The following is a 19,150-nucleotide window of genomic DNA, read 5'->3' as shown; positions in this document are numbered from 1 at the left end:
ACGATACAAACAGCGATGATAGCGATGGTCTTGTGGAAGAGGATACCCAAGTAACAAGCTTTCGGAGGCATCGTGCATTAGAATCCACAAGAGCCGCACAATTTCGAGATGACATAGCGACTTGCATGTGAAATGATAACTGATGATTGTATCTTTTATTGTATTTGAACATGTGTTGTTCTTATGTACTAAACTTGTAATTTGATGATTTTAATGCTAATCACGAATTGGTTATTACAATTAAACTCTATTACATTAGTAATAAAGTTGTATATTTATTTATATATTATATTTATTAAATTTTATTACTATATTAAACTAGATATTTAAGTTTGATAAATAAAATATAGTTACAATATGTATTCGATCAATTGATTAATTTTAATTTTTTGGAAATATATTATCAATTAATACTATGCATATTACGTTTTTAATATAATAATTTTTTATTTACTCATTATATTTATTTTTTACTTATTGTTTTATATTAGTGATTTAATAGTGGTAATATTACGTACAAATATATAGTGTATTAAAGTTATGATTAGATCAATTTTTCCTCTTAAAACATTCATTTTTAGGCTATAGTATATCATATATTATTAATAAATTAATAGCTAAACATATTATTTTCGTTTTTGTTATTTATAACGTTATTTATTTATTACTTATAATTAATCATGTGCGTATTTCATTGCCTCACATTATTAATACACAATAACGTATCTAATTCAATTAATAAATATATTAATATATTTTAATTATACATTAAATAAGTTACTCGTGTAGTAATAATGATTGTTTTACCTAATTTGGGGTTTGAGGATTATGTTGTAATTATAAGTGTACTATACAGGTTTAGGGATTTTTTTGTTTTTTATATTTTTCTAATGAGTGAGCACTATTCACTGTAAACTGTTTTCCTGTACACGAATGCGTCAACACTAACACAAACATAAAAATTAGTCCGTTTCATCATCGGCATCTGGTTTCTCACAAACATGAAATAAGCATATTATTCTCTTTCTTGATGGTGTTATTTACTTATCTGTGTTGTTTTAATCTCTTCGACTTTTACTTCTCTGTGTGTTTTTTTATGAAGCCGCCGTTTTTAATGGATATCTCTGTTTTTTGTCGCTTTAATTTGTCTACTTATTTCTCCCATCCCTTGGAGGGTCAATTAGGTCGTTCTCAGTGGTACAATTCTAAGCACGCTTGTCTGGGTTTTGCCTTCTCTCCGTTAACGGTCAAATGGTAAAGGTCGGACCGTTGGACGACCAAGCGTCAGCGATGACGTTGCCGTCCAATAGCCGATGTCTGAAAGTCATAAATGTGCTGGGAGAGGGAGAGGAGAGTCGTTAGAAATAGTGGTGGTGCAGAAGAAGAGCTCTGAAAAAGAGCGATGGGCGAAGTCGGAAAAGTGGTCTGCGTCACTGGCGCTTCTGGATACATCGCCTCCTGGCTAGTGAAACTCCTCCTTAAACGAGGATACACTGTCAAAGCCACTGTTCGGGACCTCAGTAAGAACTTTTAACTTACCTTATGCGTATCTCTCACTCTATCTTATTTTTTTGCCCCTGTTATTGATAATTTCGATTCATTTTGTCCCAACGGTTTCGCTAGATTCTTAGAATTATGTTGGAAAATTCGAGTTTGGAGACGGAAACGAGGTGCTGGATTCATTTAGTTAGGTTAAATGAATGGCTAGATCACCAAAGGAAAGAGAAAGTGCCAAATCAAGTGTGGCTCATTGTGATTTCGCAACTACTTTATGATAAAGTGCAAGTTATATCTTTCTCCGGATTTTCTGAGTCATGATTCAAATGCTTAGAACCTTGTTGTTAGTTTTCTCCCTTATTTTATGAAACAGTGAATGACTGCTTAATTGAACTGCCATTATCTGTATTCAATCAGTTTTGTTGAGGGATGGAGAACTGCCAAACAACAGTAACTGTAGGTGTAAGCATGCAGGCCGAGGAGGAGAAGGTTTAGCTGTCTTTTTTGTCAAATACACCGATGCTATATTAGATGAACATGTCTCTCTTTCTTGCAGCTTTCTTTACTGTGACTTCTTCTTTCAAAACAAGAAAAGAATGTTTATAGGAACTTACCCCGAATGAGAGGCCGTATTACTGGAATACCACAGATTTGCTTTCTGCTGGTTGAGTTTGGTTATTTTGTTTTGAGAGCTGAAAAATTAAATGACACAAAAATTAGTCCACTGTCGATCATTAATCAGGCAAGCCTCATAATTCTCTGATTGTCCAGGTCGAAATTTAGAAAGAAAAGATGATTTATTTGAAAACAAAAGTTTGTGCAATCCGGATTGGTTAGCACAAATATTGGATCTTAGTGGACAAGTAGTATAGAAATCCATGGGTTCAGTAGATCTAATGACATCAGGCCGTGGTGAAAGGGGTTCTCCTAGATCTGGTTTAATGGATGATAGTGGCACATCTGATCTCAAAGTTTTGCTTTCAAAAAAAAAAAAACTAAAAAAGACAAAGACCAATGTGCCTGCAGTGTTGCTGCAATCCGATATGATTTGCGGGAAGATGTCTTGCATGTGTCAGCATGTTACTGGTTGTAAATTATGGAGTTCCTTATAAATATTAATGGTTTTTGTGCTATTAGTTAATTCTATTTGTAATATTTTAAATATAAATCATACTGCTCTTTTAAATAATTAACTTCCTGCTGTAAAGGTCCTTTCAGTTGAACTTCTACCAACACCAAGCTTGATGGTTTCTTAACTATCTATTTATTCGTTTACTTATTTATGTATTAATTAATTAATTAATTATTTTCCTTATGTTAGTTTAGTGTTTAACTCTGTTGATCTTAACAACTGTAGATGATCCAAAGAAGACAGAACACTTGCTTGCACTGGAAGGGGCCAAGGAAAGACTTCATCTTGTACAAGCGAACTTGTTGCAAGAGGGATCATTTGATGCTGCAGTTGATGGTTGTGAAGGGGTCTTCCACACTGCATCTCCAGTTTATTTTCGAGTCACAGATCCGCAGGTAATTTATTTACTCATTTATTGGACTATGTACACTTCCACATTCAAACAACAATTGCTCTTGGATTCATATAATAACATAAGTAAAAACTTATGCATCTGTAGTGGTATACCTATTCCTTTCCTAAAACATAAATCCTTCAGGTTTACTTTGATAACAATGTCTGAACTCTGAACCTCCCTCTTTGACATTGGTAATGGTGAAATCCTGTTGAAGCTTTTCGACTCATCATTACTTTTTTTTTTTTTTTTTGCATTTGTCAAGTTTGTAAGTCCTAGATCTCTTGTTGTTAGGGATTTGCTCCCCTTTGTAATTCTTTGCTTTTTTGTTAATATATATATCCTTTTCAAAAAAAAAAGTCCTAGGCAAAATTTTTGGTCTGTCCGAAAGCTCTCAATTTTCTTTTTCCTTGATACTTACCATGTATTATCGTGTTAGTATTCGAGTTTTACATATCAAAGTTAAAATGCTTGTTGGAAGACTGGATTGTGGCTAACATTTGCTATTAAAACAAGACCTGCCCAACTTATATGCAGAGTCATCTGAAAAATTATTTTCATGTCCTCATTCGAGTGCACAAGTCTGCAGCAAGAGTAAACCAGGGCGTATCATCTAAATTTTTTTATCTGTCATCTAAAATTTTCTACCCTTTATGTCTGCACACTTCACTTGTATTGTCTAGTTATATGCTACGTTTCTTAATGCAAATTTTTTCTTGTTAATTTTTATTTTCTTCCAGGTCGAATTACTTGATCCTGCAGTGAAGGGCACTCTAAACATTTTAGGATCCTGTGCAAGAACCTCATCAATCAAAAAGGTGGTCATGACTTCCTCATTTGCTGCTGTTGGCTACACTGGAAGACCAATGACCCCTGAGATGGTGGTTGATGAGAGCTGGTTTAGTGACCCAGAGTTCTGTAAGTCAATAAAGGTATTGTTGGATCATGTTCACTGCTTCTGCATGTATTTTTTTTTATACTTTATCCAACCTTTCAGTTATTGTTGCCGACACTGTCTGCTCTTTCACTTTTTGCCATTGGTTATGCCTTGTGGTTGGGCTAAAACTCATTTATCACAGAATGCATAATTATGGTTAATGTTTTTTGGCTTTTCTATTATTTTAATTCCAGATAGTTTTATTTATGATTCATGTCTTGAGCACATGTCATTGTTGAATTAGTCTTTAATTTTTATCCTAGTCGATATGAAACTGTAAAAAGTAAGAAGAAGAAAGGTTGAAGAGAGAGAATGAGAAGGAGAGAGAGCTTGGAGAAGAGAAATTGAGGAAAGAAAACTGAAAATTCGTGGTTGGACTTCCTCCAACTTCTATTATAGATATAGGGTTGAGTAGGTGAGGTAAATTTACAACCTTACCCCTAATTTAAGTGAAAGCCTTAATTCTCTATATCTCCTATACTACGTGTCCCCTTTACATGAAATTTGGTCCATAGACATAAATAACGACAAGCTAAAATGACCAAAATGCCCCTGTTCTTGTTTATCAACACTCTCCCTCAAACTGGAGAGTATATGTCGAACAATCCTAATTTGCTGCAGAAATTCAGGAATTCACCCTTTCCCAATGCTTTAATTAGGATATTGTTGAGTTGATCACCAGACCGAACATACGGAATAGTTACTTCTTTCCTCATTACTGCATCTTGGATGAAGTAACAATCTACCTCTATATGTTTTGTTCTTTCATGAAAGGCTGGATTATTTGCAATAAAGATTGCTGCCTGGTTATCACAATACAATAATAAAATCTTGCTGATCAAGGCCAAACTCTTGGACAATAGATTTTATCTACATTAGCTCACTAACAATGTGGGCTATTGCTCTATATACCGCTTTTGTACTAGATCGAACAACAACATTTTGTTTTTTTACTTTTCCAGTTGACTAAATTTCCTCCAAAAAATACACAACATCTAGTGGTTGATTTTCTATCATGCTTGGAGCCTACATAATCAACATCAGAGAAAGCTTCAATCTTCAAGTGATTATTAGGTTTGAAAAGGAGACATTTTCCTTGTGATCCCTTTAGATATTTCAAGATTCTTTGTGCAGCCTCTAGGTGAATTATACATGGATGCTCTATGAACTGACTCACTACACTCACTGCAAATGAAATATCTGGTCTAGTAATTGTAGCATAGATGAGTTTTCCCACTAGCCTTAGATACATTGTTTTATCTTTTAGTTCTGGACTTTGATCATCATGAAGATCAAGTCCTACTTCCATAGGTGTATCTGTAGGTTTAACACCCAGAAGACCATATTCTTGAAGCATCTTAGTAACATATTTCCTCTGAGTCGGTGTTGTTCCTTCTTTGGTTCTTGCTACCTCAATACCTAGAAAATATTTCAACTGACCTAGAGAGTCTAAAAGTGATTCACCAATTGGGATTTAACTGTTTCAATACCTGATCTATTACTCCCAGATAGAATGATATCATCTACATATACCAGTAAGAAAATAATTCCAAATGATCGTTTTAGAATAAATAATGACTAATCACAATGGCTTCTACGAAATCCCATGGATATATAAGCATTTGCCTAAAATTTTCAAACCAAGCTCGCGGTCTCTGTTTGAAGCCATAAAGAGCCTTCTTATAAACTTCTTCCTCAAGGTCACCATACGAGAAGACTTTTTTAATATCTAGCTAGAATAGAGACTAGCTATGATGGATTGTAGTAGAAATAAGTATACGAACATAGGACATGGGAGCAACTCGAGAAAAAGTCTAAAAAACATCCACCCCTTTTGCAACAAGACGAGTCTTATACCGTTCAACCGATCCATTTGAGTTATATTTAATAGTATAGACCCATTGACATCCAACTACAGTAGCACTTGGAGGTAAGTCACATAACTTCCAAGTCCATTTATCTATTAATGCTTCCATCTCAACATCCATGACATTCTTCCAATGAGGTTGCAACAAGGCCTCTTGCATTGAAGAAGGAATATGCAAGTGGAGATGGACAAAACTCACTTACGATAGTTATCAGACAAGGAATTGAAGGAGACAAAATGAGATAAAGGATGGCAGGTACCTTTATGAACACATTTCTGAAGGGCAATAGGAAGGTGTAGATCACTTACCTTAGGATCAGGAGACGATGAAGAGTCATGGTCGGATGTGAGGAGGGGATCTGGATCTAAATGAGAAGGTTGCTGTCGGCGCTAGTATACCTGTAGTGGTTTTTCAGTAGGAGCATCTCGTGAAGCTGGGGCACATTCATCAACTGGAAGGGGAATAACCGGAGTAGGTATAGAGGGTTTAGGTGGAATTGATTCAGATGTAGAAGATTCAAAGAAGGAAACATCCTCAAAAAAGGTAACATCAATAGAAAGAAATGTTTTTTCTCATAGATGGGCAATATCATTTGTAGCCTTTCTATGTTCGAGAATACCCCAGTAAAACACACTTGATAGATCGTGGAGACAACTTATCCTTTGACTGATAGAAAATATGTGCAAAGCATACACACCCAAAGGCCCAAGGTGCTACTGAAAACAAAGGTGCAGTAGGCAAAACAATCTTAAAAGGGATCCTGCCATCAAGACTAGAAGACGACATTCTATTTATCAGAAAGCATGCAGTAAGAAGACACTTGATAGATCGTGGAGACAACTTATCCTTTGACTGATAAAAAACATGTGCAAAGCATACACACCAAAAGACCCAAGGTGCTACTGAAAACAAAGGTGCAGTAGGTAAAACAATCTGAATAGGGATCTTGCCATCAAGACCAAAAGATGACATTCTATTTATCAGAAAGCATGCAGTAAGAACAACATCACCCCCAATAAGTCTTAGGTACATTAATGTGAATCAATATCGTACGAGCTACCTCAAGTAAATGGCGATTTTTGCGTTCATCAACTCCATTTTGTTGTGGAGTAAACACACAAGAAGTCTAATGAATGATTCCTTATGACTGACAAAAAGAGCCAAATTTTTGATTCATAAACTCGAGACCATTGTTTGTACGAAATATATGGATAGAAGTTGCAAACTGATTCTCTATTTCATTAAAAAATAGTTGAAAAACATCAAAAATCAAAAAGTACATCTACTGAAATTATCAATAAAGGAAATAAAAATACCTATGACCAAATTGATTAGTCATAGGACAAGGACTCCGGATATTTGAGTGGAAAAGCTCAAAAGATTTACTAGTTTTATGAGATGAAACAGGAAAGAAGCTCCAGTGATGCTTTCCCAGTTGACATGATTCACATTGGAAAGTAATACTAGAAGGAAGATTTGGAACTACTTGAATCAGTTTTGTTGGAGATGGATGACCAAGTTGGAGATGCCACTGAAGAGGTGAATCAACTCTGTGTAGGACATGCAAAGTACTGTTTGGATTGTGGCTGTCCAGATAGTATAGTCCCCCTCTCCCATGAGCGGAACCCATCATCTTCCTCGTTACGAGATCTTGAAACACACAATGAGTAGGGTAAAACGTGAGAGAACAATTCATAGACTTAGCCACCTAATTGACTGACAACAGATTAAAGGAAATTTTGGAACTAATATTGTAGATTGAGGTGAAAGAAAAGGTGCAGAGGTAACATTTCCCACTGCTGTATTGGTGAAACTGACCCATCAACAAGATTAACATGCTTAACGAGAATAAACTCTTTTAAATAAAAAAATAGTGAGGACATACCTGACATGTGTTTTGTTGTACCGGAGTCATGAATCCAAGATGGGGAATAAGTCACTGAGAGTGCAGACATAACTGTAGTAGGAGTCATATGTGCCAAGGTTGCAGAGGGAATAGATTGTGCCATACTCTGGGAAATCTGTTGCTGTGGGATCAATTTCTGTAATTCATCTGGAGCACCAGGTGGGATTGTAGTTTTGGTGTTATACCTTCATGTGTACTAACATTTTCCCACACAGGCTTCCCAAAATTTTTCCAACATTTATTTTAGTAATGATTGGTGCATCCACAGTGAACACACTTGAGCTCAGATTTACCATCTCCTCATCTTCGTCCTCTGCCAAAATTATCTTTACCTCTGCCTCTACCTGCCCTTGTATGTCCCTTGGACGTATCAATAGAATTAGATGTTGTAGCCGATGTATTAAGGGCAATAGCGTCACCTTCTTTAGTATCTTTTCCAACTCTAGGCACAATAGTCTTTTCAGCTCTTTGTACCCTATTAAAAGTAGTAGAGAGGTTGGGTATTTCATTTGAGGCCAAAATTTGTGCCTTTATGTTGTCAAATTCAGCATTCAATTCATCTAGAAATTTCGCTATAAGAAGTTGATTTTGTTGTTTTTGAAGTTCTCTTTCATCTGTAGTAAAAAGATGAAAGACATTAATTTCCTGCTAGACACTCAAAAAAGAACTATAGTAGTCTGTCACAGTTCTGTTATCCCTTTTTGAGCCAAAAAATTATGTATATAATTCGTAAACCCTAAAAAAATTGCTGTCTTGTCCATCAAGAGCTTCCAAGGACAGCCACATAGCCTTGGCCGTTTCAAAGTTCATAACTTGGTTCCTGATATTAGATTCCGTGCTGTTGACAAGCCATGTCAGCACTTGACTGTCTTCAGCCTCCCAATCATCATCCTGAGGAACAGGAGGGTCATCTTTAATAAATTTCAACTTTTTCCTGCCTTTCAAGTACATTCTAATAGATTTGGACCAAGTAAGATAGTTATCACCATTCAACCTATCAGAGGTGATAATATCTTTACCATCAGGATTATATGACCCCTTTGCTGGAGTGTAAACCTCACCAGAGTCAACCATAACAGATATAGAAGATCAAATAAACCCTTCAAAAAATTCCAAATCAACTAGTTCAAGTGGGCCCCACCACGTAAAAAAAACCACAATTAGGGCAGTTATAAGATGTATTCAGATCAAACAATCCAGAAAATCCAACAAGGAGATTGAATTCAGAAGAAAAAGTGCACCAGAACCTGCACCAGGGCTGACGTCAGCAAATGTACAGATGATGTCAGCAGTTACAGTTCTGGAATTTTGGCGCACACCTCTAGATCAGCTTAAGGAGCCTCTTTTGGCAGTTTAGAACATCAGAATATGTTCTTAGGACTGTAGGACCAGTAACCCTAGGGTTATGGCTGAGAAAAAAGGAGAAAAAATTGAATTTTACTAACCTGTAACCAAAAAACCTGGAAAATGATCTTCCTTTATGTAGATTTATGCTTCAAAGAGGAGAAAAAACTCACAAAGATCCTTCCCAGATGCGATCTATTGCTCTAATACCATGTAAAAAGTAAGAAGAATAAAGGTTGAAGAGAGAGAATGAGGAGGAGGGAGCTTGGAGAAGAGAAATTGAGAAAAGAAAACTGAAAATTCGTGGCTGGGCGTCCTCCTACTTCTATTTATAGATTTAGGGTTGAGTAGGTGAGGTCAATTTACAACATTGCCCCTTCTTTAAGTGAAAACCCTAAAACTCTACATCTCCTATACTACGTGTCCCCTTTACATAAAATTTGGTCCGTAGACATAGTTTGACATATAGAATAAGATTACATCAAGGTATAAATAATGAAAAGGTAAAATGACCAAAATGCCCCTGTTCTTGTTTTTCAGCAGAAACAAATGCTTACATCTAAGCATGCATGTTGTCTGTGCATCTGTTAATGCTAAGTTTAGAAGATTTGGTTCTCAGAGGTACAAGCGGTGGTTCAGTGCAGTATGTTTTGGTAAGAAAAGCTTCCTATCTGCTCCCCCCACAAAAAATAAAAACAAAAATAAAAAAAGAAGCAGCTGTTCAGCCTTTAACCATGTTCCGGATTGCCAGTGGTTGTTATTAGAATTGTTGAAGTGAAGAGAGACTTGAAATATATTCAATATTTGAATCTTGAGTAAGGTTCCAAAAGATGTTGAGTATTTTGTAATTTTGCATTATGTAGTTATCACTGTGCATTTACCAAATAAATTCCTGAGTGTGTTATTTGTTTAGGAAGATGAATAAGATACTTCTAGAAGTCTTTAGACTTCAAGCTGTCATGTGTTCGACATTAAATATGAGGAGGATGTCTTGGATATTATGTTACTGGATATTATTATAAGTTAGCAAGATTATTTTATGCTGGCATAATTTTGAATCATGAAAGATTATATTATTTCATAATTTTGATTCACATGCAAATAATCTATTCTTCTATGCCTCCAAGTTTATGCCATTTTTTTATCTGTTCTAAAATTGTAAAGTGTGACCTTAGTATGAGATTTCTCACTGTTGTATCTTATATTTAAGGTCTTACTGTCCAAACAAGAAAAAGAAAGGAAATTTTATGTTAAGGCCTCCCTTTACAATCTCATACTTATCACTGATGTGTCTATTGTACAAAATGTTAAAACAGTAAATGATAAATAAATAAAAATAGATCCTCGGTCCTGTATCTGTGAATTGCTTTTATTTCTTTGTTATTGATCAAGGTTTTTCTTTGCATTTCTTTTGGACATTCTAAGTTGGTTCTTTTATTATAGGCTTGGTATTTGCTCTCGAAGACCTTGGCTGAGGCGGCTGCTTGGGAGTTTGCAAAGGATAAGGGGATAAACCTAGTAACAATAAACCCATCTGTCGTGATTGGTCCACTCTTGCAGCCATCGCTTAATGCAAGTGCAGAGACAATTCTGAATTTAATAAATGGTAAGAAATTTGATTTGTTAAGCTACTATGTATCAATTGTAGTTGATTACCACTAGGGGAACATCGAAAAGGAAAAATCTTTGTCTCTTTGTAGTTGTGTGCATGTGTTTTTATATTTATTTTATTCAATTGCACTACAAGTATTTAACTTTTACCTTTTATACTTAATTCACTTCCCTTTTTGAGACGCCACCTGGGCCAATAATTGGTATTAGAGCAGACATTAACTGATTGAAATTCAAATTTAATTTTATTTCATTCAATCGATTTCCATGACATCTCAAGAAGATATTTTATTCCAAGAGGGTTATGATCCTGAATCTGCATCCATGCTTGATTGTTCACAATACCAATTGTGAAAAATTAAGATGAATTTTTTTTACAATCTATTGGCTTTCATTATGGGAAACAATCATTAATGGACCATTCATCCCATCCCAAAACATAAAAAAAAGATCCATTTCTAAACAGGTATGTGATTGGGATGATTAGACATTGCAAAAGTTGATGACAACGTTAAAGCTATGAAAAATCTTCTTAGTTCATTGAGTGATGAAATGCTAGATTCTTTTTCATTTTGTAAATCAACCAAGGATTTATAGGATAAATTAGGATCTAATTTTTCTATGAACATTGAATGTGACTCTTAATTAGGATCTAATTTTTCTAGGAACATTGAATATGACTGTTATCGCGAGAGACATTGAAGATTGTATGTACTCATACTTAGTTGGAAACATCATCTCGAATAAAAATGAGACATGTGAGAGTGATAGTTATGAGGAGCCGGATAAAGAAGAATTAATTAAATTACTAGATAGATACATATCCTCTCTTGAAAGAAAAAAAAAAGTTAAGAAAGTAGCTTTCGAAATTAGAAAAAGAGATTGAATATTTGAAAGTTGATTGTTCCTTCAAATTAAAAGAGCTTAGAGAAGAAAATAATAGACTCATCTCAGAATGTGAAAAATTTAAACTCCATTCTTCAAACGTTCATGGGCCGAAAAATGAAAATGACAACCTCTCCCCTAGGATTTTAGAACTTCAAGAAGAAAGTATATTGCTAAAATCCCACAAATGGTTAGTCGAAAGAAAAGCTTCTGAGTTATCCCATGCCTTAGTGGCATTAACTTTTAGAACTGCCACTCCTTGGGATAAATCCGAATGTGAAACAAAAATGTGAGAAAAGCGGAACTTGGACTTAAAGTTTATGTAACTATAAATGAAAGAAAATCTAGGAGTTCTTGTATGCTATAAATGTGGAATCATAGGCCATAATGCATAAGATAACTCGACTACAAGATCCAAGCTAAATGGAGTGAAGTAAATTTGGCTTCCTTATAACCTCAAAATACCATCCTTGTCTAGTTTATATAGATTTAGAATGTCTATGAAAATCAAAATTCTGTATAAACTAGCACTTTAGTAATCATTGGCTTTAAATATATTTAATTATCAAATAGCTAATGATATGTCAATGAAAATTTCTTTTAGTTTCCAGCTCAATCTAAATTTAGTTGATGTAAGTTGGAAATAATATTGGTTGTTCTTAGTATGGTTGTGCATATTGTGTAGTAATGTGATTAGTCTTGGTTCATACTGCTTATTGAATCGAGTGGTTATGACTCAAGTGGTTAACTAATGTCAACATGTCCATTTTGAACCTTTTCTTTTGAAATATATGTCCATTTCAATTTCCATGTCACAAGGGATTCATATGAATCTACCATGTTCAAATAGAACAATTAGCCTTAATGGAAAAAACCCTACTCACTAAGACATAGTTGAGGGACTTCTTAAAATGAGTGGCTTTCCTTGTTCATAAATTGATGCATTCCCTACTTGTTTATAATGTACCTTGACCATTTTTACTAAAATTTATAAGGTACTTGTTTTCGGGTCATTTTGGATATAAAAGAATTCAAGTTGGTTATGAAGTCTTAAAGCTAAAACTATTTCTACCCCATTAACTAATCTTCAACTCGTTCTTGTGGAATTGAATTGACTTAGAAAATTAACATTCCACCATTAACTAAATCATGTATAGCACTAGGTTTTCAACTTGATTGAGGATTTAGAAATAAGATAAGTTTTAAACCTTATGCATGGATATATTACTCTAGGTGCTACTGATGAGACTCTTTGACTTAAAATGCAATTCAAATCCATAGTCATAAGTTAGAATATAGTTGTACCCGCAACAAAATGATTTAATTAGCATAATAAATGTAGCCACATTCTTTTACATGAACTTAGTTCACAATCATTGATTTGTTACTCTTGCAAATCATGATGCTTGATGTGCTTGGGTAAACTATAAATGTCTATTAGGTATTTTCCCAAAATTAGAATAGCTATACCTTGAGGGAAGGTTAGTTTGTTAGAAAAATGAGACTCATGAAATTATTTGTCTATCTACACAAACTAAATTTGTCTAATGTCATTGAAATGGATTAGGACCAAATAGAAGATAAACATAAAATCCTCATATCCTATTTCCATTAGAGGGTATGTAACCCAATCTTAGATTAAATTTGAAATGTTAAATTTGGGTTTACTTAGGATGCCTTTTTGCCTAGTATGTGGGAACTAATTGAAATTTTCATAAGTGAAAAGATTATTGAAATCACTTTGTTTAGGTAAATTAGGCATACATTGCTTTAGCCCTTGTTTAGTAAGAATTAATGAGTTGGCTGAGTTGAAGGACAAAATTTGCTTAATTGTGTTATAGGCATTGATATTTAGGTACTCTATCTTTGGAATTAATGGACTTGTTTTTTAGATCTCTATCAAGATTTTAAAAATCCCTTGTTTAGTAAGAATTAATGACTTGGCTGAGTTGAAGGACAAAAATTGCTTAATTGTGTAATAGGCATTGATATTTAGGTAGCCTATATTTGGAATTAATGGACTTATTTTTTAGATCTCTATCAAGATTTTAAAAATCTCATCTCATGGCTATGAATTAGTTCACTGTGAAATTTGATTTTATGCATGATTTTTATGCATGATTTTTATGTTGATTTTTATAAGTATTTTTTGTCTAATTCGTTGTAACAAATGCTATCAAAGGACATAGTTCTATAGATAGCATAAACCCTTTCGGATTTTATCTCAATTTGGATTGTCCCAAAGATGAAGAAAAAATCCTTAAAGATTGGGAAAGGAGCATGAACAATGCTGCTAATATGCATGAATCATGGGATAAGGATTTTGCATATAACTTCTTTAGCTATGCTTTACAAGGTAATGTTGCCAATTGGTGGGACAACCTTCCCGAAAACCAAAATGCAAAACCAGATGGATCCACATCCATTGCATCAATTTTAAAAGGAATTGTTGCAAAAATTTCGAAGGAATTTCTAGGACTTCACCATTCCTTAGAAGCACAAAATGAAAGTTTAAAATCTAGAACTACATTAGAAACTCTTAAAAAACTTAACAAGTTACAAATATGCAACATTTGTTTCTATGAGAAATACTATTGTGAGTTTGCTAGCTATTTCTACAAACTAAAAAAAGAAGATCAGAAACACTATTTGAGTATCTTCTACTCAAAATTGCCAGAACCTTTCACTACAGCATGTGAAAAAGAATATGTAGCAAAATATTGGCAAAACAACCCAGAGTATCCAGATAATATTGGAAAACTTCCTACTGACAGATACTATCGGAAGGAGACATAGGTTTGTACAAGACATGTTGGCAAACCTTTGTGAAATGCAAAGACTACAAAAGAAAAGTAGTCGAGCATATAAACAAACACTTTGTTGTTCAGAACAAAACAAAAGTGTAGGAGCTTATGGTTGTAAAAATCATAGTTCAAAACATAAAAAATATTCCAAGAAATTTCATAAAAGAAAATTCAGGATTCAAAAAAGTTCACAAAAATAAATATACTCCTAAAAAGAGGTATTTTAGGAAAAGAACTTTTTACATAACCTAGTTCTGGCTCCAAAATTTTCAGTACAGGTTCAAATGCATATTGCCCAAGGGGACATTTCGCCAGAGATTGTCCCAATGATAAAAAACGTAGGCAATACCATACATATATGATATTGACTGAAGAAAAAGGATTAGAAATATGTCATCATGATGACATACAATCCAAAGATGAAGTTTACGAACTTCATCTACAAACATAGTCTTTTACTTTAGAAAACTCTGAGAACTTGTCGGATTCATTGGGATCAGAATCCGAATGAGTATCCGAATAAATGCAAAGCATGTAGCCTTTGGAAATTCATATATCACGGTTGTCCTCAAACTTTCAGGATATATAAAATTCCACATACATGCTCTGGTAGACTGGCAGTACATTTTGTCTTGCCAGACATACCTTACTTCTAGAAGACCTCTGGAAAAACCTTGATATACCACCTCGTGTATCAATTGGCTGAGGAAAAATTCATACTCTTCCCTATGAAGCCAAAAACATTCATCTCGACATCGAAGGTGAAAAATTTCTAGTTCCTTCACTTTTAAGTTTAGGAAAAACAAGAAATTCAGGACCAGACTTAGTCCTAGGAAACGAATGGTTGATGTTCCACGCTCACGTAGAATAGACACCATTGTATTTTAAAATTCGATGTCTCACCAGACACGAAGTAAATGGCACTACGGTATTCGTGTATGCCATCAAACCCACTGAGGCTTATGCCATTTCTGGCAATGGAAACCTCCATGAAGCCTTCAAAAAACGCAGCAAGCGTGGTGATGAGGTTCCCCCCTTAGAATCTCTCCTCCTCGTAGAGACCTGCAATCAAGAAGTTACACAACTTCTCGAATCCACCTGTTCTGAAAAACCTTTAAAATGGTGGAATAAGCAGAAACCATTTGCAGATCTTGAACTTATTGACCCCGATAAGGAAATTCGAGTAAAACCAATGGTTTATACACCTTTGGATTTTAAGGAAATTCGATTTGCTCTCCCAAGGACTAATCCTAGCAAGTCATTCTCCACATACATCTCCTGCATTTCTAGTAAAAAATCATGCAGAGATCAAACGTGGAAAAACAAGAATGGTCATTAACTATAAAAAAGTTAATGAAGCCACAAAAAGGGATGACTATTACCTTCCTAACAAAGAAAGGTTGATTGCATCAATCTGAGGAAAACAATTGTTTTCCAAATTTGATTGCCAATGAGGGTTTTGGCAAATTCGGTTAACCAACTGAGCTATTCCCATAATTGCATTCAGCTGTCCCTCGGGACATTACAAGTGGCTTGTTATGCCTTTTGGCTTAAAACAAACACCAAACATATTTCAACGAAGAATGAATGATATCCTAAAACCATTTTTAAATTTTGTTTAGTTTTTGTTGGAAGATGGGCGGAAGCCCACAAGCTCAAGGCAAGAAACTCACACGTCAAAGAAGTTGCATATGTGTGAAATATGATACTTCACTTAAAGATGGCATAGAGGTGTAAATATGTGTTCTTTTTATGTCTTTTATTTCATCAAGTTGTAGCCCTAAGGCATTGTAAAGACTATAAATAAAGGCATTGGCTAAGAGGGAGAGCATTGAAGCACTCTCCTCTCATTCCACAAATTCGTCCAGCCCTCTTTGATGCAAACCTCTTCTCCCTTAATCCAAATTCTCTCCTTCCACATCCTTCTTCTTCTCCTCTCCTTCTCTTCTCTTCTTCTTCTTCCTCGTTGATCTAAAGTTCCTTTCATGCGATTCTAAATTCTACAGTCCAAAATATCAAGAAAAATCTGCCAATGACACCATGGAGGGGAGGATGAGGTGGAGCACTATTCGATGACGACCTTGGGATCTCCCTCTACAGTAAGGGGACCATTGAAGCGGTCTTGAAAGATACGCAAGCCGTGAAGGAGACCAGAGAGCTCTGCAGTGGTCGAGTCAACAATTCCAAGAGGGCCAGAGTAAGAGAGTATTGCAATGCCGCCCGGATAAAAAATAACCCTGCCAAAGCTAGCCAAACCCGGGTTCCCAAAGGCGCCACCATCAAAATTTAGCTTATAATGTCCGGTAGGGGGAGGTTCCAGAACAGAAACTCGACGGGGGCAAAGGGGACGAACATCTGAGCAATAATCTTCTAGTTGGTGCAGACCGGGAAACAAGAGAGGCAAGCGAATTCTTTTCGGGAGCGGATTCATGTAGAGATGAGCCTATTGGCGGTGAAGGAGACCTCAACAGTAGAACGGAAAGTATAGTTAAACCATCTGGAGTTCCTCTCCTTCCAAAGGCACCAAGGGACGAAAGCAATGTAGGCAGCCAACAGAAGCTTGCCCAGGCTGGGAAGGCGGGTTCCAGAAGAGAAACGGCACATGGTGATCAGGTCAAGTGGGATGTAGAAGTTGAGACCCATACTGTCAATCATGTAAGTACACACCTTCCAGGTGAAGCCATAATGGAGAAGAAGATGATGCACGGTTTCTGACTTTGTCCCGTAGAAGGGGCAGAGACGATCGGGAGTGGTGTTACCACGCCTGATAAGGTTGTCTGCAATGAAAATCTTATTGCAATAGGCACTCCAGAGAAAAAACTTCACATTGGGCAGGGCCGAGAGGTGCCAGACAAAAGCAATCGGGTGGGGGGCACGCGGCCGAGACCATCCCATAAGATGGTGGTAGGCAGGGGAGACAGCCATCGCCTGACCACCAATCCATCCAGAAATGCAGACTGGAGCCATCCCCAACAAAGAATCGAATGGCAGTGTGGAAAGTAGAAAACAGATGAAACATGGCCTACCAGATGGGGGAGAGATGACGACAATTTTCGTTAGTGATCCATCTATCTCCAAGACACCGAAGCTTGAAGGCATCCATTGCCTTCCATGAAGCCCTCGAGGAAGAGTTGAGCTTCCAAAACCACTTGAGCAATAGAGCATGCCCCATTTCCTTGGTGCGCCTGATCCCGAGCCCACCCAAAGACTTTGGCTTACACACTTTATTCCAACCGACAAGGTGATAATGAAATTCATTTTTAGTGTCGCGCCATAGAAAATGTCTCTTGATCATGTCAATGCGCAGGCTAATAGAGGCGGGGCAAGCCAGGAAGGAGAGGAAGTAGTTAGGTATACCCGCGAGGCAAGAATTTAAGAGGATCAATCTACTTGCTTTGGAGAGCATCCTACCCTTCCACGTGGAGAAAAGACGCTCAAGCTGTTCGATCATTGGAGCTCATAGCCCCATTCGGGGTTTGCTGTCTGTAAATGGAAGGCCCAGATAGTAAGAGGGAGCAATCGCAACGAGACATCCCAAAGTCTCAGCCATGATCTGAAGCAAGGGGGGATCAATATGATATCCCATAATTGACGACTTTCCCCAGTTAACTTTCTGACCAGAAGTGATCTCAAAATGATCGAGAAGGTTGAGACCTAATCAAGGGTGCCAACACCGAAGCATATGGTGTCATCCGCAAACTGGAGCAAGGGGATGTCAAAACAACTTTGATCAGAGACGGCCTCTAGCCAACAAGTGTTGCAAGCAGAGTAGAACATAGAGGATAGGTATTCAACAATGATGTTGAAGAGCAGCAGGGAGAGGGGGTCTCTTTGACGGGTGCCTCGAGAGCCCTAGAAGAAGCCACAAACTGTGCCATTGAGAAGCAAGGAGTACGAGGCTGAAGAGATACAACTGCGGATCCAAAACCTCCATTTGTCACCAAATCCCATACGCTGCATAATGTCGTCTAAGAGGGACCAACTAACCCGGTCGAAAGCTTTTTCAAGGTCCAACTTGAGAACAAACTGCGACTGACTCAACTTGGCAAAATGATCCACAATCTCATGCGTGGTCATAGCAGAGTCAAGAATGTCACGACCTCTGATAAAGGCACTCTGACCCCGGTGGATGATGGTAGGAAGAATAACCTTGAGACGACAGGCCAGGATACGGGCGATGATCTTGTAAGGACTTGAAACGAGATTGATCGGCCGATAATCCTGAGGGCGTTCCATACTAGCTTTCTTGGGGACCAAAGCAATAAGGGAGGCACCCACACTCTTGAAAGTGATTCCACGAACAAAGAAGCTTTGGACCATGGAAATAGTATCCAATCTCAAGGTGGGCCAGCAAGCCTTATAGAATTACCCGCTGAACCTGTCAGGCCCCGAGGCCCAATCCCGGGGGAGACCCTGGACCGCATCCTCAACCTCCAAGTCAGAGAAAGGAAGCTCAATAAATCTCGCCAATATGGGCGAAATCGCAGTGAAGCGAAGGCTTGGAAAGTCTGGGCCGGTGGTGTTGCTCTTCCCTATATAGATCTACAAAGAAACTGAGAAAGACATTAGTAATGGAGGTCCTATCTAAGGTAACCTTGTTGTCAGTAGACAAGGAGGTGACCTGGTTAGTCCTCCTACGGGCCAAGGCGATAGCATGAAAGAACTTTGTGTTAGCGTCACCCTCGGCCAACCACTTGAAGCGTGCACATGTCCGATACAGAATCCATTTATAGTATAGTTAGTATACCCAATACTCCTTTAGACACTTCTGA

At 36.7% G+C, this 19,150-nt stretch overlaps 1 protein-coding gene across 1 annotated transcript in view; it reads left to right on the top strand.

The window, feature by feature from the left end:
• Positions 1-1,225: 1,225 nt before the first annotated feature.
• Positions 1,226-19,150, top strand: part of LOC137955391 (phenylacetaldehyde reductase-like) — a 34,829-nt gene continuing 16,904 nt past the window's right edge. The window contains exons 1-4 of the mRNA XM_068802308.1: positions 1,226-1,520; positions 2,855-3,024; positions 3,764-3,955; positions 10,522-10,684. Coding sequence (XP_068658409.1) covers positions 1,403-1,520; positions 2,855-3,024; positions 3,764-3,955; positions 10,522-10,684 — 643 coding nt within the window. The 5' untranslated portion in view covers positions 1,226-1,402. The remainder of the gene's footprint in view (positions 1,521-2,854; positions 3,025-3,763; positions 3,956-10,521; positions 10,685-19,150) is intronic.

Source organism: Aristolochia californica, unplaced genomic scaffold (genome assembly GCF_029961685.1).
Source record: "Aristolochia californica isolate CCGP_79_NKW_82.1479 unplaced genomic scaffold, dmAriCali1.0.hap1 SCAF_2, whole genome shotgun sequence".
Classification (NCBI taxonomy): Eukaryota; Viridiplantae; Streptophyta; class Magnoliopsida; order Piperales; family Aristolochiaceae; genus Aristolochia; species Aristolochia californica.
This window is presented reverse-complemented; position numbering and strand designations above follow the sequence as displayed.